A 21,938-nucleotide genomic window follows, 5' to 3' on the forward strand; every position below is an offset into this window, starting at 1 on the left:
TGGCGGAATCAAGTTCTTGAGCTTGCTTCTGCGATTTCTCTGGTAATCAACTTCTAATTCAAGTAAGTATCATTATTTATATTGTTCTTCAGGTTTGCGACTCTTTTGAGTACTTTAATCCTTGTCGCTCCTAGGTTAAAGTAGGATTCATAGTGTAAGCGTGGTGCTTAAACTCGGTTACTCATGGATATACCTTATATTCTGAATCGGTGGTAGCTCGCGAGGTTGACTCTTATAGCCTTGTTGAATCCTTTATAGTCCACCTCCTGTTTGTAGGCCGAGTAGGACCTTGTTACTATAGAAAACATACTTTGCCTGTGTTTTTCTTAGTAATATCCCTAGAATTGAACAATAGAAGACATAGCGTACCGAAGTTAGAACTAGAAGACCTTAGTGATCTCCCCTATGCTCCTGTAATCTTAAGTCTTGTTGCTACTCTGAGTTAAGTTAGATTTAGTTATTCCCACACATGTTTTTTTGAGTTCGATATTCTAGAATACTTTCCGGTGAAGTGCTACATGGTATCTATGTGCTTACAGATTATTCTGTGTGCATTAATATATACCAACAAGCATTTCTAGCGCTGTTGCATGGAAAATGGTTGCTAAGTTAACTTCGAACCTAGCTTAACCTTGTATCATTATTCTTTTCTTTTATCTTTTTATTCTTTTATTCTTTTCTTTTACCATGGATTTAGAATCCACTTCTATCTACCAATATGTCGCACCTACGAGCGCACACCTAGAGCCACCAGAATCTTCAAAGCCTATCCTAACACCTGGCTATGAGCTGCGACGTGTTTGATCAACATGGTCCGGGATCAATCCTTTTCGGACGAAGATGATGAAATTCCATACTCCCACCTAAATGAGTTTGAGCAAACCTATGCATGCCTATGCATTGCTGGCATGTTAGATGAAACCTTACGATGGAAGTTTTTTTCTTTCTCTTTGACAGGAAGTGCTAAACATTGGTACAAGCAAACCATAGGGAGTAGACAAGGAGATTGGGAAGCTTTATACTTGTTAGTATTTCTTAACATCACTACTAAGTATGGGGTTTGAATCCATCCTCAGCAATGGTGCCAGAAATACCTTGTTGGTACTTCTTAGCAACATAACTAATGTGTAGCCATGCTACTAAGAAATAGCCTTGATAGTTCCTTAACAATTTTAGATATTTATTTGCAAGCGCACAAAGCTATCATTGTAGCATTTCACCCTGAAAATATTCAGGGTATCGTTATTTATATTTTCCCAAAGGAAGGCATTTGATTAAGAGTCTAGTATGGATATGAGCTTGAATAATATTGCTTGCAAGTACACCAATGCTTATAATAGGGGTAAGAATAGTAATTCCAAGATAGTGGACACACACTTGGTATTCCTCAAAGGATAAAATAGAAAAGAAAGGATAAAAGAATAATCCAAAGTCGAACAGGCATTGGTCTAGTGTAGTCATACAAAGATTAGTTGATAATCATACAAATTACATAATTAGTTTTAGGGCTAAGTGTGAAGCAGGTCGGGAGGCCACCGAGTACTGGTCTACCAGTAACCTCATGTGACAATTTAGACTCCTACACCCTAAACGAACATGGGGGATTATGAAGGACGGACAGGGCTATAACCACCTACCGCCTACCCCTCAACCAGAGAGAAGGACAATGCATTCACCTGTCTCTCCATACCCAAGCACCACGCTTGCATATATAGAAACTACCTAAATCCCCTCGAGTCCCTGAGCCTATGGATCAACAGGTAAAGAACTTGGGCACACCTAACAACGTGATGAACCACCACCTCAACTTAGCTCTAATTTCGATTCTATAAGTTATATGATTGTTTAATCATAAAGTTAAGTGTGCTATTCTCGTGACATATAAACTCTGCACTAGTTCATATATCAAGATCATAACACAATAACTATACTCTAGTTCATAAGTATGACTATAATAAAGTGAAGACATGACTTTCGAAGAACCCATATTGATATTCATACCAAGAATCTCTTCTTCCAAGGAGCCAAGCCCTCCAAGGTGGCTTTGCCTTGCTCTAATACAACTAAAAGGTAAAACTAAAGAGAGTAGAGAGTGAGGTGTTGTTCAATGTGGTGTGTGTTTAGAGAGGGGGTATCCCTATACTTATACAAGAGTGAAGGCAGTGCTTCTATCTATGTTTGACGTGAAACACTAGGCTACACCGCCTCAACATGGAGGCATGCCACTGCCACAGCAAGGAGAGGCAGGGTGGCGTCCAAAGTGGAGCGGCCGCCCTCTAGGAGTGGCCGGCCCTTGACCACCGCCACTACCCACCGCCTTTGCATGGTAGGCCTTGGGCTGGTCATGGGTCACTGCCCCGTGGGGTTTTGCCCATTTTGAGTTGGTATGGTGGGCGTCTCCCTTGCTTCTTTGCGCGAATCAGCGTTGGAAAATGCCTTTTGGTGAATTATTCCATGTATTCTTGTTTGTGACCTACAAAATAATGTTATGCAAATACATGTGGAACTTGGTTAATAGTAAATGTATATGTGATTAAGTTTGCTACTTTCTTCTCTTTTTGGTGTTTCAACAACAAAATCATCATCTTGTTACTCATCTTGTGTGTCATCAACATTTTCTATTGCTTCAACATTCACAACATGAGGAGACCAATGATCAATACCAACAGTAGTGATGTCAGCAAAACACTTGGCTAATTCATCTTCATTCTCAAGGCCCTTCTTTTTAAATTTTCCACAACCCGGAATGTCCTAAAAGAAGCAAAACAACACATATTATTATAAGTATTACCAACAGAATTGACATATGCAAAACAAATATATCTAAATTTTTTAACCAACTTACAACTCTAGCTTTTTTCCACCATTCATCATCCATAGCAATAGTCTTCTTTATAGGGTCCCAATCAATCCCTGTTTGCCTCAGCATTAGTTTCTTCCATGCTTTGAAATCTTCCTTAAACTTGTCCCATTTGTTCTTGATCTGACTCTTGGTAGCCACAATTACAGTCCTATCTTTGAACCCTTTCTCAACCTTAGCATAACACCCGAGTGTTCTCTGAGTTCCAATCAATTTTAGGCATCTATCCAACTCACAAATTTCATATTAGAAGCCATTAATCTACTTCATTGAAATGGTATTATCCATATTTGTAGTATAGACAACAAATTTTGGATTACAAAATATCTACTATGAATCTAGGATTGTAGCATAGCACATAGTTCACTCCCATAAATCTAGCCTCTAATCATACTGTGAATCAATTTTTGAATCAAAACTAAAAAAACTTGTTCTACGGTCGGCGGGGGATGTCGGTGCTGGTGATGGGCGCTTCCTGGGGAGGCCTCCACTGGGAGCAGAAGATCCGTGCATCCCCCATGCCAAGGAGGCCACCGAGGTCTGAGGCCAGGGCAGGCATGTTGGTGCTGGTGATGGGTGCAGCTAGCTTCATCGGCACGCACTGCTCGCTCGCACTCGGATTGACGGCAGTAGGGCTTTAGATTGACGGCCGCCGGGAGGGAATAGGGAGCCGGGAGGGGATCCGGCATTTGGCAGTGTGGGTGGACAGCGGCCATCGGTGTGGGTGGCAGCGGCCAAAACCCTAGCGGTACCTGTGCTCAGGAGAAGAAGCGAGTAGTCGGCATTGGAGGAAACAGGCACGGGAAGGAGAAAAATAGGCGCAGGGGGAGTCTCAGAGGAAAATAACAAACCATTTTTTGTGTAACCAGTGGCATTGGTGGGTAATTACCCACCAACTCCATGAGGAGGTTCAAAAGAGGTGGTTCTAGAGTTGGGAAAGAGGTGCTCCAAAACTCCACCCCCATTTGCACTACAGCTCCATAGAGTAGGCAGCTCCACGGAGTTTTGGAGCTGGGGTGTTTGGCTAGAATTTTTGCTGGAGTTGCTAGAGTTCTGGAGTGGAGCCATGCCAAATAGGCCCTAAATTACTCAATGGTGTATAAATCCTTACCAAGGCATAGCAATGTCTTGCCTTCTCCTACTTCTAAAAAGGTTTATGTGGAGCTTTAGGTAGGGATAAACAATATAGCATACTTGTATTGCATGTTGTAAAGTCAAATCGAGGATCCAAGGAGAGAAGTGTCATATTCTTAGATCAAGACATGCATGTGTGTGGAAAAATGGTAAACTAAAACTACACTCCTTTTGTAGATATGATCTCTCTCTATAAGTTATTATTTTAAAACATGGTTATCTTTCTTCCTTCCCTTTTTTCAATACATGAGCCTTCAAGTGCTCATCATTTTCTTTTCTTTTTGAACGTTGGACCTTCATGTGTCCATTTTTTTACTTGGACCTTCATGTGTCCACATATTTTTTTATCATAAACTTTTTTGCATAGCCCATGCCTCTTTTTCTAAACCATATATTTAGAGAGAGATCACTATCTTTTAGAATATGGAGTATTTACCTAACAAGCATTTTTTTATCTACTCCTAGTGTAGGAGCAGAGTTTTTGGTGGGTCTAAATGGAAGCATGTTTTTGCGCACTCCTAGTGTAAGAGCAACATATATATGTGGGTGCACGTGATCTTGATCTTGGCAGCATGATAAATCTTGTCACTTCGCATAATCAGCCCGTAGGCTTTCGTCGCTTCACCCTCTCACATTTTCGGAGGGTCGAAGTCCATAATCAGCCCGTAGGCTTTCATCGCTTCACCCTCTTGCATTTTCAGAGGGTCAAAGTGTGACAGAACCACCCAATTTATACAAGATCAAGTACGGTTGTCCCCGTTTAACATGTTGACGTGCACATACTTTCACTTATATAAACCCAGTAGTCCACTGATTATCATAAAGGACCTCGGTAAATCCACATCACAACCAAGATCGCACGATTAAGCAAATACACATTATATACACAGAGTTGCAGCGGAAATAATGTTTACAATGAGTTCACAAATAATAATACAAGTTTGGGTTTTAAAATCGATTAGTGAAAACAACATAGCTTTCAACTGATTACAATAATATAAGTTCCAAATACATTGCTAGCATACGTGACATCCTCTGACAAAAGCATATTGATAAGAACACTATATAGAGTCACCGAGCCCACCAGCGGTTAGCCACCATCTTCAGTAGGCCGAGAACTTCACCTGCAACATGGTGGGATAAAGCCTGAGTACTCGAATGTACTCAGCTAGACTTACCCATCATAAACCAAAAATAAAGTGACACCAAGGATCATGCAAGGCTATATAAGTGGAGCTAGCTTGACACCATTTTGCATAAAAAGCCACTAATTAAGCTATACATTTTATAATTCGGTCATCAAGTTAATTATAGCTATTCATCTCTAGATTAGCAACTAACCTGTGCCAAACATGTGGTATATCATTTAGTAGCATAACAATAGTAATCATAGTGGTGTAAGATTTTCATATTCATCAGAACCATCATATTCCATAATCTAATTACTACGATAAAGAAGCTCCATCAAGTTTCTCACTATCCGAGAGAGATGGTGATTCAAATCGATTACAACTAGCTAGGCAGTTATTCCTAACACAAACCCAGACATACCTGCGCCAAGGTAGTCTTAGGTCACCTTTGGTACAACTCAGGTACATATTTTGTGGTTTTGATCAGCGCTGCACAATCAGGGACAACCAGCTGCAAGGACGATGAGGACTACCCTACCCTTGGGCTCATGTCTGGCTCCCTGCACATCCTTACTACCATCTAGAGTGTGCACCTTGACAGAACGAGGCCTGGCCTGAGTTGAGCTACTCGGCTTCACGGTCGTAACGAGTTATCCGGCCAGCTAAGTGAGGCATGTGTTCAAAATGACAAGAGGGCCTCCAACGATGTAGTTCTTAATTGGCACTAGACAGACTCACATGAGTCAACCTACACATAGACTCTGCCCGACCTCTAGTTACATTATCCCATGGTTCTTTTCCACGATAGCAAATATAGTCAACCATGCTCTAGTATCAAACTATATCTCTCAGGTGATAGGAAATCACCTGACTTCTACCGAGCTAAGCATATACTCGATCCTAGAGCTACATAGGTTTTAAGGTACATTTCTGGACAAGGAAGTTATATGCATCAAGTGTTTTCAATCAACTCCTATAACCTAATGCATCAAACATAAAGGACGCAAGTGATATTTGTAAAAACATAAGAGGCTTAGAATGCTCCAGGGCTTGGCTGAGATCCAACACAAAGTCAGTTCAGTTAGCTTGCACCATCTTTCACTCTAGGCATGCACTCCAGGGGTCCTTCCATCTTTGGGATAGGTCCACCAACACCATCTTCTATTCGACTCCATTATCACGTGCTTCACGTCCACTCGTTGTGCATCTAGCATACCTAGATGAGATGCAACAATGCAAGTGCATGAATACGAAGAATAGTAACATGAGATGCATCATATAAAAGCATTCAAGACAAGTATAAGGTTACACCTCAAGACATATGCACTTAGAGAGCAAGTCATTTAACTAACTATCACTCAAGTCTAGCATAGGAGTAGCAAGCATAACAAGCATGGCACACCAGTTAACTCAAGTCAAACTATTACAAGCATTTAACAATCAAGAACTAATTAAGCCTAGCATCACATAAGAATTAGGGCTGCGGTGAACAACACCAATATAATTAAAGCTCTAGCAAAACAAGCATCAAGATCATTTTGTGGCAACATGCATACATGACCATTTATTAGTTACATGCTTGACCAACATTATATAACACATTTATAAGATACCTCACGTAGATCAATTTAACTCTATTAGTATCATGAGCTAACACTAACAAGCATACAAAGCACTGCAAAGTGAAGCAAACAACTTTAGGCACATGCTTAGATTCTGGACAGTAGCACAGCAGTCACTTGTTTCAATCATAACAGGAGCTATATGCATCAAACAAAGGTGATCCTAGACTTTCTAGAAAGCTTAGGAAATTGTTTATAACTTTTTTATTAACACTAAAAGCTGATTTAACAATTAACAAGGTCAAAATACATCGTGAAGTAGAGTCTATACAATTAAGGATAGAAAGCTGATAGTAACTTCAGAAATGCATATCTCGAGTTCTATTCATCCAACAAGCATGATCCTTAACTTTATAGAAATCTTATTAAGTTATCTACAACTTTATTATTATCTTTTAAAGATGATTCTACAGCTAACAAGGTTAAACAACATCAAGAAGGCATCTCTGTCCAGATTTGGATAGAACCTGCCATTCCACTTTGAACAGCTATAACTGGAGTTCTAGATAACCAAAAAAGGTGTTCTTAGACAATTTGTAAAGCTTAACAAAATCACTACAACTCTTCTATTATCACCAATACATGATTCAAAGCTTATCTAAGCCAAACAATGTAATCTTTGAAATCTGCACAGATCTCGTGCAAAACCTGATAGGGGACTTGTAAAATCTATAACTCTCAGATCTGTTGCCCTAAAGTCATGAAACTTTAGGACGAGGAAGGTACGAGAGTTATCTACAACTTTTGTATTCACCACATCCACAGAAAACATCATTATCACCACAAAATTAATTGCTTAACCAAAACTATACATGCAGCCCAAACAGCAGAGGCATACTGCATTCATCTATCCTTAGTTGCTATAAACTAACATATTCTTGACATATATGCTACCCTAAACATCTTGGAATCATATTCAAACAATCATAGCATGTAGGAACAGCTACTAGAAGCCTCACATGATAATAAATACATGTATATGATTACAACATTCATCCTCTATTTTAATAATGCAACATATGTATTATTTTTAGTACTATATGAGAACAACTAGTTTGGGGATGAGAGTTTTATGAGTGGTAGATTTTATCAAAATATGGCTACTGCACAAAATTCATATGCTTAGGTTTTATAATTTAATTGCTATGAAAAAGACAAATCTTAATTAATAATAAACATGTGAGAACAAGATAAATCTAAAGATCATTATTTTCTATAAATATATAGCCATATTAGGGTTTCTTAGGCCACATTGTCACCATGCAAGGGCAAAGGAACCACATTTCACATTTTTGCACATATAAATTATTTATAAGCCATTTAAAACCATTTATCATGCATTAAACCAGTTAAATCAATAACTCAAACATACTACATCCAAGGACTATGAAATTTTTACCACAGCACACATATAGCGTCAGTAGCCTACCATAAAAATTCATAGCAATTAGGGCACCACAACTTTAGATATGAATTTATTCCTAGAAAACCCTAATTAACATAGATAAATAAAAACAACAAAAACCTTCTACTAACACATATCATATTATGACTCTAATGCATATATCTACTTTCAAGGATTCCAAAAAGACTTCATATGCTATTTTACGATTTTTCTACGATTTATTATGATTTTCCAAAGTTTCAGCTAAATTAAATGCAATAAAGGAGAAACACATTTGCATCGGAGACCCTGAACATTCCTCCAATACTAATTCCAGCGAATAGGTCCTTCTAGGCACTATTCATATGAGTCTAGGGTTCAAAGTTAGGCCCTTTCCTTTTTTTGAATTCTTGCGCGAGGTCCCCGACGCGAGTTGGAGCAGAGGACATTGGTTTCGCCATCGTTGGAGAGCACCGAAGGCAAGGGGTGGCGCTCGAGCACACCTGGGCCAGTGCGCACACCCACAGACGCTCGCGGCTTGGCCAGCGGTGGTCGATAGCCCATGGGCCGTGGAAGCAGCCAGCCCAACGGTGGCCATGCTGGCGACGGCAATGGCTGAGACGGCGCGCTCCACATGGATTCACCCAGACTTCTCGATCAGAAAGCAGAGGGAGAGGTGGTGGTGCTCAAGGTGGAGGATGCATGGAGAATGGCCACGATCGAGAGCTCAGTACCCGACAATGGTGGCATCCACGAGCGGTCGGCTGAGGTAGCGGCAAGGCGACGTGGCAGTGATGATGGACGGCAACGAGCGCAGAGCTGGGGCATAGGGAGGCCGAGGGGCAGGAGAAAGTGGTGGAGGAGCTCTGCTTTGGTGGCTGGCCATGGCGCTTACGCTATAGCAGAAAGAGGAGAGCGAGCGATGGTAGAGAGAGCGAGAGAATGAGAGAGCGAGAGAGAGAAGCAGGCGCTCGGTTCTCCAACTCGGCTCGACGACGCGTGGGCACAAGGTGGGGGCGATGCCGGGGCATGGATTTCACACTGCCGCGCGCTGCCTAGGTCGGTCGGCCATGAACGCTAGGCGTTTCAAAAACTATCAAGCTAATACCACTGTGAAAATATAATTGAAACTTCCAACTTTCCCATCCTCTATCTCCCGATTCGGTTGTCCATTGATTTCGGTGCAAGAGACAAAACCATAGATCTTCGCGAGGTGAACAAGATTTCTTTAAGGATCCAGAGCTAACTCGGCCTAGATTGGAAGATATGGAGCTCCAAAGGAGGGTACCCAAAACTAAACCTTAAGTTTCAGTTTCAAGCCAACTAAAACTACGTTCTTATCCCCTCTCTAATTCCCAAACCAAGCAATGAAAAGCTAAACCAATCACACCATGTTGTAGAGCTACAAGAGGACTACAACTTTACTTAAAGGCTCCTAGTGAGATCATGCTTAGGTTAGGAGATAAAATGTTCCAAATAGGGGTAGACAAAACTGGATTTCGGATTTCAGAGTTTCAGCTAGTATAACTGAATTCAGTGAATTTACCATTCTAGAGAGAACTTTTGAATGATCAAATGAGCCCCAAATCTGTTGAGACTTGTTTCGTTGTTTCCAACACAAAGTGTACTTCAACTTATAGTAAGGAACCCACTTGAGCTGGTAGATAAATTTGGAAGATAAAATGTCACAAACTTGCCATCACGCTGCTACTGATCGAGGACTTGGAAAAATTTCAGAGGGGCCAAAACAACACTGCATTCAAACTTGAGACCACTATATGAGACACTTAGAGTTGAATCAGGTCTTGGTCCAAAAATAAAGTTTATTGTACTCCACTCAAACTTCAACTTTCATTAAAGGTCAAACTTCAGCACTAGTACCGAAATCATTGTTTCATCTTGGTCAATGCAGCATCCCGATAAAGCCTAAATTAGAGTTTTAGACTGATTGAGGCATTTTCTTGGCATTTGCTCAACATGAACCTTTCATGACTTTTGTTGTAGAGTTCAATTAGAGTCATTTGGGCAAGGTTACAAGGTTTAGTTGACATCCCATGTTCCCATTTACCTGATGAAGCAATTCAAGAAAGGTTATAACTTATCATTCCATGTAACTTCTTGGCTCCAAACTTCATGAAACTTTTTCCACTGGTCAAAATGGATGCATGTTGATGTAGTGTTCATGAAATAAGCATGTTCAACATTACTCATGCAAAATCTTAACAAGGGTCCATAGGTAAGCAAAATGTATTGCCCAAGTTCAAGTTGGGGCTCATTTTCATAGGTTTGATGTCAACACCTTCATCACCACTTCAGAGATAAGGAACTAAAGCTCTTGATTATCACTTAACATGCCATGTTTGAGCTCAAACCCACTGCTTAACTAGTGACAAACACCTGGGGTGTTACACAAAGTCCATAATCAGCCCTGTAGGCTTTCGTCGCTTTGCCCTCTCACATTTTCGGAGGGTCAAATCCATAATGAGCCCGTAGGCTTTCTTGGTTGCGAAGCATACTCGAAGATATGTTGTGAAGAGAATAGGTTGAGCAACCTCTTATCTGCGGTTGACACTGTCGATAAGCAAGCTCTTTCCAGGCTTGTTTTGACACTTGACTCTTTTTATTTCGGGGGAATACTAGTGTTTCTGTCTTAATGGGGTTCAAAGGATCACTACACCATGACCTACTTTTGCCTATAGTTATGTGTTGGTAAAACTAGGCTTTTGACAACACATAATGTGTTGGCAATTCTATACCTTTTCAGGGTCACATAAACTGTCGTCAATAATGGTGTACGACTACATGTTTTGTGTCGGCGTTTGTCGTTCCCACCCAAAAAGTGTCGGTGAAAGTTTTTAGACAAAGAAACTATCGTCATAGCCTAACCAAACCACTGTCCAAGTGTCGTGGAAGGGGTATGCGCCGAAGCAAATAGAAATGCAGTGTTGGGCGACAGACCAGTGCGCCAAAACAGAGGCGTGCGCGGGAGCTAAATTGATAAATTTTGAGCCCACTAAAACAGGCCCACTCGTCTCTCTCCCACTCAAGCAACTCGGAAAAAATATAAAAGAAAACTTATGAGCTTGTAGCCAGTAGAGACCGACACTGCGTGGTGCCAGCAGAGCCCAACCTTGCGCATCACTAGCAGAGCTCCGCTGCCAGGCACCGCTAGGAGGATTCCGCTGTCGGCCGCCTCCAGGAGGGCTCCACCACCGGGCGCCGTTAGAAGCTGCTGCCGGAGGCCAGCACCCGACACGGCCACCACTCCGATGCCCACCCTGACTGCTGCTGAAGACCCTAGCCAGAGCCCTGCCACCTCCCACCCTAGGTCCCTACCACCAAATCCAACGGGCGTCGGTGCCCCAGCCCCACTACCTCAGCCTGCCGCCACCCAAACCCACCGTCACCCTAGCCCACCACCACCGGCCAGTAGGAGCAGTGCTGCCGCTGCATCTCCATTCCCCTTTGCATCCAGGTGCATCATCTCCTCATCCCCTTCCTCTCATCCCCATTCACCTACATGCTAGGGTTTCGGTGTAGCTTACTTTCTTAATTTTTTTCTTGGTTGAGAAAGGAGTAGACGAAGGTGAGAAAGACTAGAAAGATTCAAGGTTTGGGTTACTTCTCTTGCCAAACTTTCATTCAGTCTAGATCCGCCCTCTTCCCCTCTTTGGAGAAGGAACATATTCAGCTTGATTTCAATGTGATGTTTACTGCCTTAGTTGATTTTGCTGAGGAACCAATAGGATTCAAGATCTTGTACATAAGAGAATCCATCAGTTTGCATGTAAGTTTTCTTATGCTGGATCTGCAACTTATTTCTAGCTAGTATATGAAGGCAAAGTTCACACTGATGGGAGTTCATAGTCTTTCTAGTTTGGTCCTTTATGCGAAAAAATGTTGTGACTGTTCTATATAAAAAGAGAGAAGGGAATCAATTGAACTTTAAGCTGCAAGTGGAATTATAAGTTAGTCTTGGAACTATTGAAATGCATACATGTCTCCTCATTGGAAAAAGATCAGATCTGAGTATTTGTTTCTTTCTTGTGCATGTTGCAAAATATCCAATAAGAAAGCACTAAAGGATTCAACTCTTCGATTTTTCTTTCTACACAAGTCGTCACCAACTGTAGCTTGGAAGTTTGCTTGTGCTCAGGTTTTCAACTTATTTGTATTGCCTTGTGTGATTAATTAGCGTTGGTAATATTATCTACAGGGAGCACGAGCCAGTTGGCCTTCTAGTCTTCATCTGTTCTACTGTCATTGCTTGATTGGTATGCTTTCCTTTTCTTATGAACTTTGTCTCTGCATTTGGCTTAGAATTGCAGGTTGTGTGTGATCTATGATGTGATGATTTGGTTTCTTAAAACTGGACTAAATTTCCCCTATAGTTCTTATTGATGGCTTGTGGTGAGATAATTTTTTAGCATCAAGTGTGGTGAAATTGATTTAATTTAGACAATTGTTTGGCATGATCTTTATTTTTTTATTGAACAACCCAATCTGAACTGAATGATTTTTTTATTTTGGGAGTAATATTTCACTATTTGGACACTGCATTTTGTAAAAGGTGTGTCATGGATAAAACATGGATGGATCAGCCTAGGTACATTATAAACCTATGATCATATACTAGAATCTGCATGTATAGGGTGTTTGGTCTGATATCTTGATAATCATATGTAGACAAACCCTTATGTATAGAGAAGAAGTGGATATGTTTTTAGAGTTTGCCTTTAGTAATTCAGCAAAAGGAAATCTGATTTTGTGTCCCTACAAGGCATGCAAGAACTCTTATTGGAGGGTTCGTTGTATTGTACTTGAGCACTTGATATGTGAGGGATTTACGGATGGTTATATAACATGGGTGAATCATGGTGAACCTAGTTCCAGTTTTTTCACAAATAGCAGCCAACATGAAAGGGTAGAAGTAGGGGACCCAAATGAAGAGGATGATATTTCTGGTTTACTTCAAGGCATAGCAGGGGGTTTAGATGTCCAGGGGGACTTAGAAGTAGACAACACGAAGCAGCACGATGAGGATATGGAAGCTTTTTACAAAATGGTAGAAGATGCTGGCAAGGAGCTATATCTAGGTTGCAAGTACTCAAAGCTATGTTTCATTGTAAGATTACTCCATATCAAATTCGTTAGGCGATGGAGTAACAAAAGCTTTGACATGCTATTAGAGTTACTTAAGGATGTCTTACCTGAAGAGTCATCACTTCCTAAAAACTTTAATGCTGCTAAAAAAGGCAAAAGGTGTAGGACTTGGTTACGTGAAATTTTATGCATGTGAGAATGACTGCATACTATTTTGGAAGGAGCATGCGAAGAAAGATGTTTGTCCAAAATGTGATACTTCGAGATGGAAATCAGAAAATAGTAGTCCTAGTGAAAATGTGTGCATAGGGTTCCTAGGAAAGTTCTGCATTACTTTCTTATAAAGAAAAGGCTGCAATGGCACTTTATGTGCTAAAAAATAGCAAGTGACACAAGGTGGCATGGTGAAGGATGCACACAAGATGGTTTGCTGAGGCATCCTGCTGATGCTCCTTTCTAGAAAGATTGACTCTAAGCATCCAATGTTTTCCGCAGAGAGTCAAAATCTTAGACTAGCTATAGCTAGCGATGGCTTTAATCCTTTTAGGACCATGAAATCAACTTATAGCATTTGGCCTATTATTCGGATCCCATACAACCTTCCACCTTGGAAGTGTATGAAGCAATCAAATTTCATCCTATCCTTGTTGATCCCTAGACCGAAGCACCTTGTGGTGATATGGATGTCTTTCTTGAGCCGCTGGTGGATGATATGGTAGAAATGTTTGTTCATGGTGTAAGAACATATGATGCTTCTAAGCGTGAACCCTTCCAACTATGTGCTGCCATAGTTTGCACCATATCTGATTTTCTAGGTCTAGGTTATTTGGTGGCATGCGTCACTTCTGGCAAAGTTGCTTGTCCTAAATGCCACTTAGATACATGTTCTTTCCAATTAAAAAAGGGAGATAAGTGTGTCTACTTGGGCCATCGTAGATCCTTATATGCCAAACACAAATTTCAGTTTGATGCAGATTCATTTGATGGTACCACAGAACTTAGGCCAGCACCTAAACCTCTTAGTTGTGAGGAAATATTGGAGCTGATAGCCAATATATGCACAACCTTCGGAAAGGACCTAGTAACCAAGAAGCCAGCTAAGCGTCAGTGCAATCCAACTACAGAGGAGCCATCCAAGCGAAAACGCAAGAAAGTTAATAAGCCACCAACTATTTGGAAAAGAAAATCCATTTGGTTTAAGTTGCCATATTGGAAAGATCTACTTCTCCGGCATAATTTTGATGTTATGCACATAGAAAAGAACGGGTGTCAGAATATTATTGACACACTTTTGGACACCGATGGAAAATCCAAGGATAACTTAAATGCTCGCTTGGACATCCAGAAACATGGCATTAGAAGTGATCTTCATCCTGTTAGTGTAGAAGATAACTTCTATTTACCTCCAACACAGTTTACAATGAGTCCTGATGATAGGGAAGCATTTTGCCAAGTATTGAAGGATGTGAAGTTCCTAGATGGTTATGCATCTGATATGAGTCGTAATGTGCAAGTTAAGGAAAAGAAGATAATTTGATTAAAGAGCCACGACAACCACATAATGTTGCGGCACTTACTTCCCATCGCTGTTCGAAATATACTGCTAGAAAGAGTAAGTGCAGCACTAATTTGTGTGAGCAATTTCTTCAAGAAGATCTACTCACCCACTATTTGTATCAGTGATATGCAAAAACTAGAGGCTGAAATAGCTGAGACACTAAGTGTCCTTGAGACTATATTTCTGCCATCTTTTTTTGATATCGTCGTACATTTGATGGTGCATCTGCCTGCTCAAGCAAGACTTGCTGGTCATGTACACTATCATAGCATGTGGGCAGTAGAGAGGTACCAAACTATTTTCAATTGCTATTTAACATATTTGTAGTTAGATTCCACGCTAAAACTGTTACTTCATAGGTATTTGATGAAGTTGAAGGGCTTTGTTTGTACTATAAGTCATCCAGAGGGCTCAATTTGTGAGGCCTACAAATTTGATGAGTCTTACTTTCTGCTCCAAATTTTTGAAAGGCTATGAGACTAGACAAATAGGAAATGGTGAAAGTGTGGACTGTGAAATTTGTACTACACCATTCTTCCAAAGCACAGGGCAAGCTTTGAGTGGCAAGTGCACTGTATCCTTAGAATACAAGACTTGGGTTCAAGCACATAGATATGTATTGTTCAACTATGATAACATAGAACCATACTTGAAGTAAGCAATCCACACAACTTGACACATATTGCATTTCTCGTGTTCTTATCTATCCATTTCTCAATGGGTACCACACCTTTGTAGCAAACATGTGGAGTACCTTTCCTCGATTGGTCGCCACAATCAGCGACAAATGACTCGTATACATCATGAAACATTTCATGATTGGTTTAGAAAGCATGTAAGTAAAGGCATGATTAACATGTTCTGTTCAGATCTAATACACTTATTAACTAGACATAATGTGGTATTTACTGGTGGAAGGGTTAGTTGAAAGTGGTGTAGAAGTACCGAAAGAGATACACATTTTGGCAAATGAACCTTTCATGATTGCAACAACATACAATAGCTATGCAATTAATGGATTTAAATTCCATACGTCCTCCTGTGATGAGGGTAGACCAGTTCAATGCAGTGGAGTAGCTTTGGTTGCCTAGACCTCTTGCTTTGAAAATGGAAACAATGTGGACCCAGTTATGAGAAACAAGATATATTATGGCATCATCAAAGAAATCATTGAGTTAAACTATCACAACAAAGGAAATGTAGTTTTGTTTAAATGTGATTGGGTGGACAATCACATTCAAGATAAATGGGTAAAAAGATCAATTTGGGGTTACAAGTGTTAATTTAAAGCATTTATTCAATACCGGAGAAAATATGTTGGATGAACCTTTTATCTTGGCATCACAAGCTGTATAGGTTTACTATGTTAAGGAAGGTCCTGAATCAGATTGGTATGCTGTTGCCCAGTCAAAACCACGTGATCTTTATGATATGGCGGTTGATAATGAAATACGTAACCCAATGCCTGATTTGGATGCAAATGTTGATCTCAGTGGTCTTTTTGGAGATGTTGTACATGTAAGGACTCATATAGATGGGGTCATTGTTGCTGAAAGAAAGAGGAAGTAAGTCTCAAACGCCATCAATTGTTGCTGGTGCTATGCAGATTTTTCTTTGACATAATTGCTTTGTTGGTCTGAACTAATTATTGATTGCTTACATACTTGTACTATTGTTTTATGAGAATCCTGTACTAATTCATTTTTGTTTTTTTAGGATAAACAATGTCAAAAGCAGGGGAAAAAGAAAATCCGTGGAGCCAACTAATTATGAAAATGGCGTGGAGCCAACTGATTATGAAACTGAAAGGAATGAAAACATCAGGCTAAGGATACATAAAATGCAAGAACTGAATATTCTGACTACTGCACAACAACTTAGCTCAATGCATCAGACAAACAAAAAGAAAAAAGGTATGTATTCCCATGAATCTGAAATGTTCTCAAATAAATGTTCTCAAAGAATTCTATGAAGTGTCTATGGAAATCTGAAATAATTGTGATGAGGACATCAACACCGACGACGCATCCACGCCGACACCAGTACCTATCACTAGTCCTCTTACTCGTGCTCGTGCTCGTAAAATTAATCATCAAGTGAGTTGCCTCTTAAGCTCCTGTCCATCTTGTTTAGATCTTGGAAATGCGTGCACTCTTGTTTTGATTAGGAACCAAGGAGAAGACCGAAAGGGAGAAGGATTCGCGATGGCTGGATTTGGACTGCAGAAAGGCACCAACTTGTGACCATCACCACGGTTGTATATGGAGTCGGATTCGGGCTCTTTAGGACTTGTTGGAAAGCTTATCAAGTCTATTTTCATATGGAAGCCAGTTCCACGTCCATATCTATTCGGCAGCATCGGCAATTATTCAATTACCGTCGAGAGGTCTTTATGTCCAGGGTGCTGCATCACCTTATTTTAGTCCGATGGGCTGTGTATCGTCTTAGGGTCCATTAGGGACGTGTCTTAGGGTTGGAGTATGACCCAAACACCTTGTTGGTCGTCCACCCCATGTTATATACCCTTTGGCCGCCGCCAAGACACTCGGGTTTTGTTTAGATCAAGTTTAGCCTTTGCTACTTGCTTGTAGGCGCGCGTGCTGATCCAGCCGCCCGTCTCCTTGTCTTCGGAACCCCACTCATAATAAGATTTAGTTTGAGGCTTTCAATTTCATCTTGCAAATTCAATGCTTGTTTCCTTGTTCTTGCTAGTTCTTCTATTACTTGCAGGACGGGAGCCCTAGTGGCTGGTTGTCGCGCTCCACAAGATCGTGACGGCCTTTGGAGGTGGTGTATCGGTTGCTAAGGCGCAGTCTTGGAAGGCTGTAGTCGGGCCGTGAACGTCATCTCCATCCACCAAATCGAGTTGTCTCACGCCTCTCATCGAAAGATCGTCCATAAACCCTAGCGGGTTCTTATAAATTGGTAATCAGAGCAAGGTTTATCGGTGAGAGACTTGCAATTCTTTGCTGTTTTTATTTTTCCTACAGTCCAGAAAAGCCAAAAAAAATATAGTAGATTAGTTTCCTGCAATCCTATAAACCTTTGGGCCAGTGGCTAGTGCTACCTAGTTAGGGCTTGTTGAGTCATCAGGTTGCATCGGTTGTGTCAAGTTGCTGGTCTTAGTTTTAGTCCTTTAGAGTTTCGAGTTCTTGTCACGTTCTAGTCACAACCGTGCATGTTTGAGTGGCTATCCGAACCACTTAAGTCATACCATATTCCGAATCTAAGCAGGTTTGGTGATCCATTGTTTCTGAATCTAAGTAGATTTCGGTGATTCATTGTTTCTGAATCTGAGTAGGTTTCGGTGATCTAGTTATTTCCGAATCCAAGTTGTTTGCTGTGTGCAAGTCCAAGTTTGAGTTGCTGACCGAACGACTCAAGTCATACCATACTTCGAGTGATCTTTTAATTACCTTTATACCCCTACACTTTCAGAAAAAGTGTGAGTGGTGAGTGCTCATTTGTCATCTCTCTATTCATATAATCAGTTTTGAGTATCCCCTGCAAAAAAAAGAAAGAAAAAAAAGGAAAAAGAAAAAAAAACCAAAAGAAAAAGAAAGAGAAAGAAAAAAAAGGGGGCTGTTTTGTGATTGTTCGTTCGCTTTAGGTGGTGCGTTGTGCCTTCGTTTGTGTCCAGGCTCGCGTCTCTAGCACGGTCTAGGCTAGGACCAGCACAGTACCGCCGGTTGAACGATTATTCAGCTTGCTTTTTATAACTAACGTGGTGCTAGTTGTTCCTTTGTTTTCAGCCCACCTATAGCTCCACATATTTTACAGCTTGACAGGTCTTGTGCTGCGGCACCGATACACTTCATCCATTACTGCAGACTTGTTGGTAGGCGACCCCTACTGTCGAGCAAAGTAAGAATTGGTAAGAACTTGTGTAACAAGTTGAGAGCGAGCGACTTGCTGTAGCTACTTCCTAGTAGTTGTAGGGCTTTTATCTCTTCACTTGTTTTCGTGTTGTCTTTGCCTTTGAACCATGATAGGGTCCGGTGATGATAAAACTATTCCACATTCACCTCGCACTAAGGGCATCATACAACATTTTGAAAGGAAAGTGAAGCTGCACACCGAGGGCCTTGATAGCGACTTGCAGGTGACAAATGAAAAGCTTGGGCAGTTGGAGGCAACGCAGATTGCCACCAATAACAAGCTCGCAAGTTTGGAGGAATCTGTTGCTAGTGTGGACAAAAGCCTTGTCGCTCTTCTAAGGCATTTTGATGACTTGCACAATGATGATAAAGAGAAGTATAAAGAAGAAAAGGAGGCAGGTCATGAGGATGGGGGTGATGATGTTGACTACACTGGTGATACTGAACATGATGATCGAGACACTCGTGAACGCTGTCAGTCTACGTCACAACCGTAGAGGTATGGGTGGCAACCGCCGACGCGAGGTACACAATAATGACGATGCCTTCAGTAAGATTAAATTTAAGATACCTCCTTTTGATGGTAAATATGACCCTGATGCATATATTACTTGGGAGATTGCTGTTGATCAAAAGTTTGCATGCCATGACTTTCCTGAGACTACACGTGTTAGGGCTGCTACTAGTGAGTTTACAGATTTTGCTTCTGTTTGGTGGATAGAATATGGCAAGAAAAATCCTAATAAACTACCTAAAACTTGGGATGCGCTGAAACGAGCCATGAGAGCTAGATTTGTTCCATCTTATTATGCTCGTGATATGATAAATAAGTTGCAGCAATTGAGACAAGGTGCTAAAAGTGTAGAAGAATATTATCAGGAATTACAAATGGGTATGTTGCGTTGTAATTTAGAGGAGGATGAGGAACCTGCTATGGCTAGATTTTTGGGCGGGTTAAATCGGGAAATTCAGGACATCCTCGCTTACAAAGAATACAATAGCGTAAACCATTTGTTTCATCTTGCTTGTAAAGCTGAAAGGGAAGTGCAGGGACGACGTGCTAGCGCAAGGACTAATGCTTCTGCAGGGAAAGCTAGTTCATGGCAGCAACACACGGCTACAACTCCATCTCCACGTACTCCTACGCCATCATCCAGTGACAAGACTCGAGTTGCTCCCATAAATTCAGTTGCGAAGACAATACAAAAGCCTGCTGCAAGTACTTCATCCGTGGCATCGACGGGTAGAACAAGCAACATACAATGTCACTGGTGCTAGGGATATGGGCATGTGATGCGTGACTGTCCAAACAAGCATGTCATGATTGTCAAAGATGATGGTGAGTGTTTATCTGCTAGTGATTTTGATGAAGATACACTTGCATTGCTTGCGGCTGACCATGTAGGTAGTGAAGAACAAATAGAAGAACATGTTAATGCAGATGATGCGGACCACTATGAGAGCTTGATCGTACAGTGAGTGCTTAGTGCACAAATGGAGAAGGTGGAGCAAAATCAGCAACACACCTTATTTCAAACAAAGTGTGTCATCAAAGACCGTTCGTGCCGCATGATCATTGATGGGGGTAGCTGCAACAACTTGGCAAGCAGCGACATGGTACAAAAGCTTGCACTCACCACCAAACCACACCCGCATCCCTACTACATCCAATGGCTGAACAACAGTGGTAAGGCCAAGGTAACTAGACTTGTGCGAATCAATTTTGCCATCGGGACATATAAAGATATTGTTGAATGTGATGTTGTGCCTATGCAAGCTTGCAATATTCTGCTAGGTAGACCTTGGCAATTTGATAGGGATTCTATGCATCACGGTAGATCAAATCAATATTCTTTTCTATACCATGATCGAAAAATTGTGTTGCATCCTAGGTCTCCTGAAGCTATTATGCAAACTGATGTTGCTAGGGCTGCTAAATCCAAGAGCGAGAGCAATAAAAATGACAAATCTGTAATTGAAGACAAAGATGAGATAAAACTGAAAGGACGATGTATGCTAGCCACAAAATCTAATATTAATGAGTTCAATGCATCCACCTCTGTTGCTTATGCTTTGGTATGCAAGGATGCTTTGATTTCAAATGAGGATATGCAATGTTCTTTGCCTCCTGCTGTTGCTAACGTTTTGCAGGAGTATTCTGATGTGTTCCCAAGTGAGATACCAGTGGGGCTGCCACCAATACGCGGGATTGAGCACCAAATTGATCTTATTCCTGGTGCATCTTTGCCAAACCGTGCGCCATACAGGACAAATCCGGAAGAAACAAAGGAAATTCAGTGACAAGTGTAAGAACTACTAGACAAAGGTTATGTGCATGAATCTCTTAGTCCTTGTGCTGTTCCAGTAATTTTAGTGCCTAAGAAAGATGGAACCTGGCATATGTGTGTTGATTGTAGGGCTATTAATAATATCACCATTCGATATCGACACCCTATTCCACGATTAGATGATATGCTTGATGAATTGAGTGGTGCCGTTCTGTTTTCAAAAGTTGATTTGCGTAGTGGGTACCACCAGATTCGTATAAAATTAGGAGATGAATGGAAAACGGCTTTCAAAACTAAGTTTGGTTTGTATGAGTGGTTAGTAATGCCTTTTGGGTTAACTAATGCACCTAGTACTTTCATGAGATTAATGAATGAGGTTTTGCGAGCTTTCATTGGGAAATTTGTTGTCGTCTACTTTGATGATATACTGATTTACAACAAATCCATGGATGAACACCTTGATCACTTGCGTGCTGTTTTTAATGCTCTACGTGATGCACGTTTATTTGGTAACCTTGAGAAGTGCACTTTTTGCACCGATCGAGTAGCGTTTCTTGGCTATGTTGTTACTCCACAGGGAATTGAGGTTGATAAATCCAAGATTGAAGCTATACAAGGATGGCCTGTACCCACGACAATCACACAAGTGCGGAGTTTCCTAGGACTTGCTGGTTTCTATCGCCGATTTGTGAAAGATTTCAGCACCATTACTGCACCATTACATGAACTTACAAAGAAGGGAGTGTCCTTTTCTTGGGGCAAAGCACAAGAGCATTCTTTCCACATGCTAAAAGATAAGTTAACACATGCACCTCTGCTCCAACTTCCTGATTTTAATAAGACTTTTGAACTTGAATGTGATGCTAGTGGAATTGGAATGGGTGGTGTTTTATTGCAAGAAGGAAAACCCGTTGCATATTTTAGTGAGAAACTAAGTGGACCTATGCTGAATTATTCTACTTATGACAAAGAATTGTATGC

At 40.9% G+C, this 21,938-nt stretch overlaps 1 protein-coding gene across 1 annotated transcript; it reads right to left on the reverse strand.

Annotated features, from left to right (window-relative positions):
• Positions 1 to 2,589: 2,589 nt before the first annotated feature.
• LOC136499772 (L10-interacting MYB domain-containing protein-like) lies at positions 2,590 to 3,576 on the reverse strand. Its single transcript, XM_066495305.1, has 3 exons — positions 3,476 to 3,576; positions 2,846 to 3,083; positions 2,590 to 2,751 (listed from the first exon to the last, which is right to left on the reverse strand). The coding sequence occupies exons 1-3, from the start codon at positions 3,574 to 3,576 to the stop codon at positions 2,590 to 2,592; spliced, it is 501 nt and encodes a 166-aa protein (XP_066351402.1).
• Positions 3,577 to 21,938: the final 18,362 nt, after the last annotated feature.

This window comes from Miscanthus floridulus, chromosome 13 (genome assembly GCF_019320115.1).
Source record: "Miscanthus floridulus cultivar M001 chromosome 13, ASM1932011v1, whole genome shotgun sequence".
Taxonomy (NCBI): domain Eukaryota; kingdom Viridiplantae; phylum Streptophyta; class Magnoliopsida; order Poales; family Poaceae; genus Miscanthus; species Miscanthus floridulus.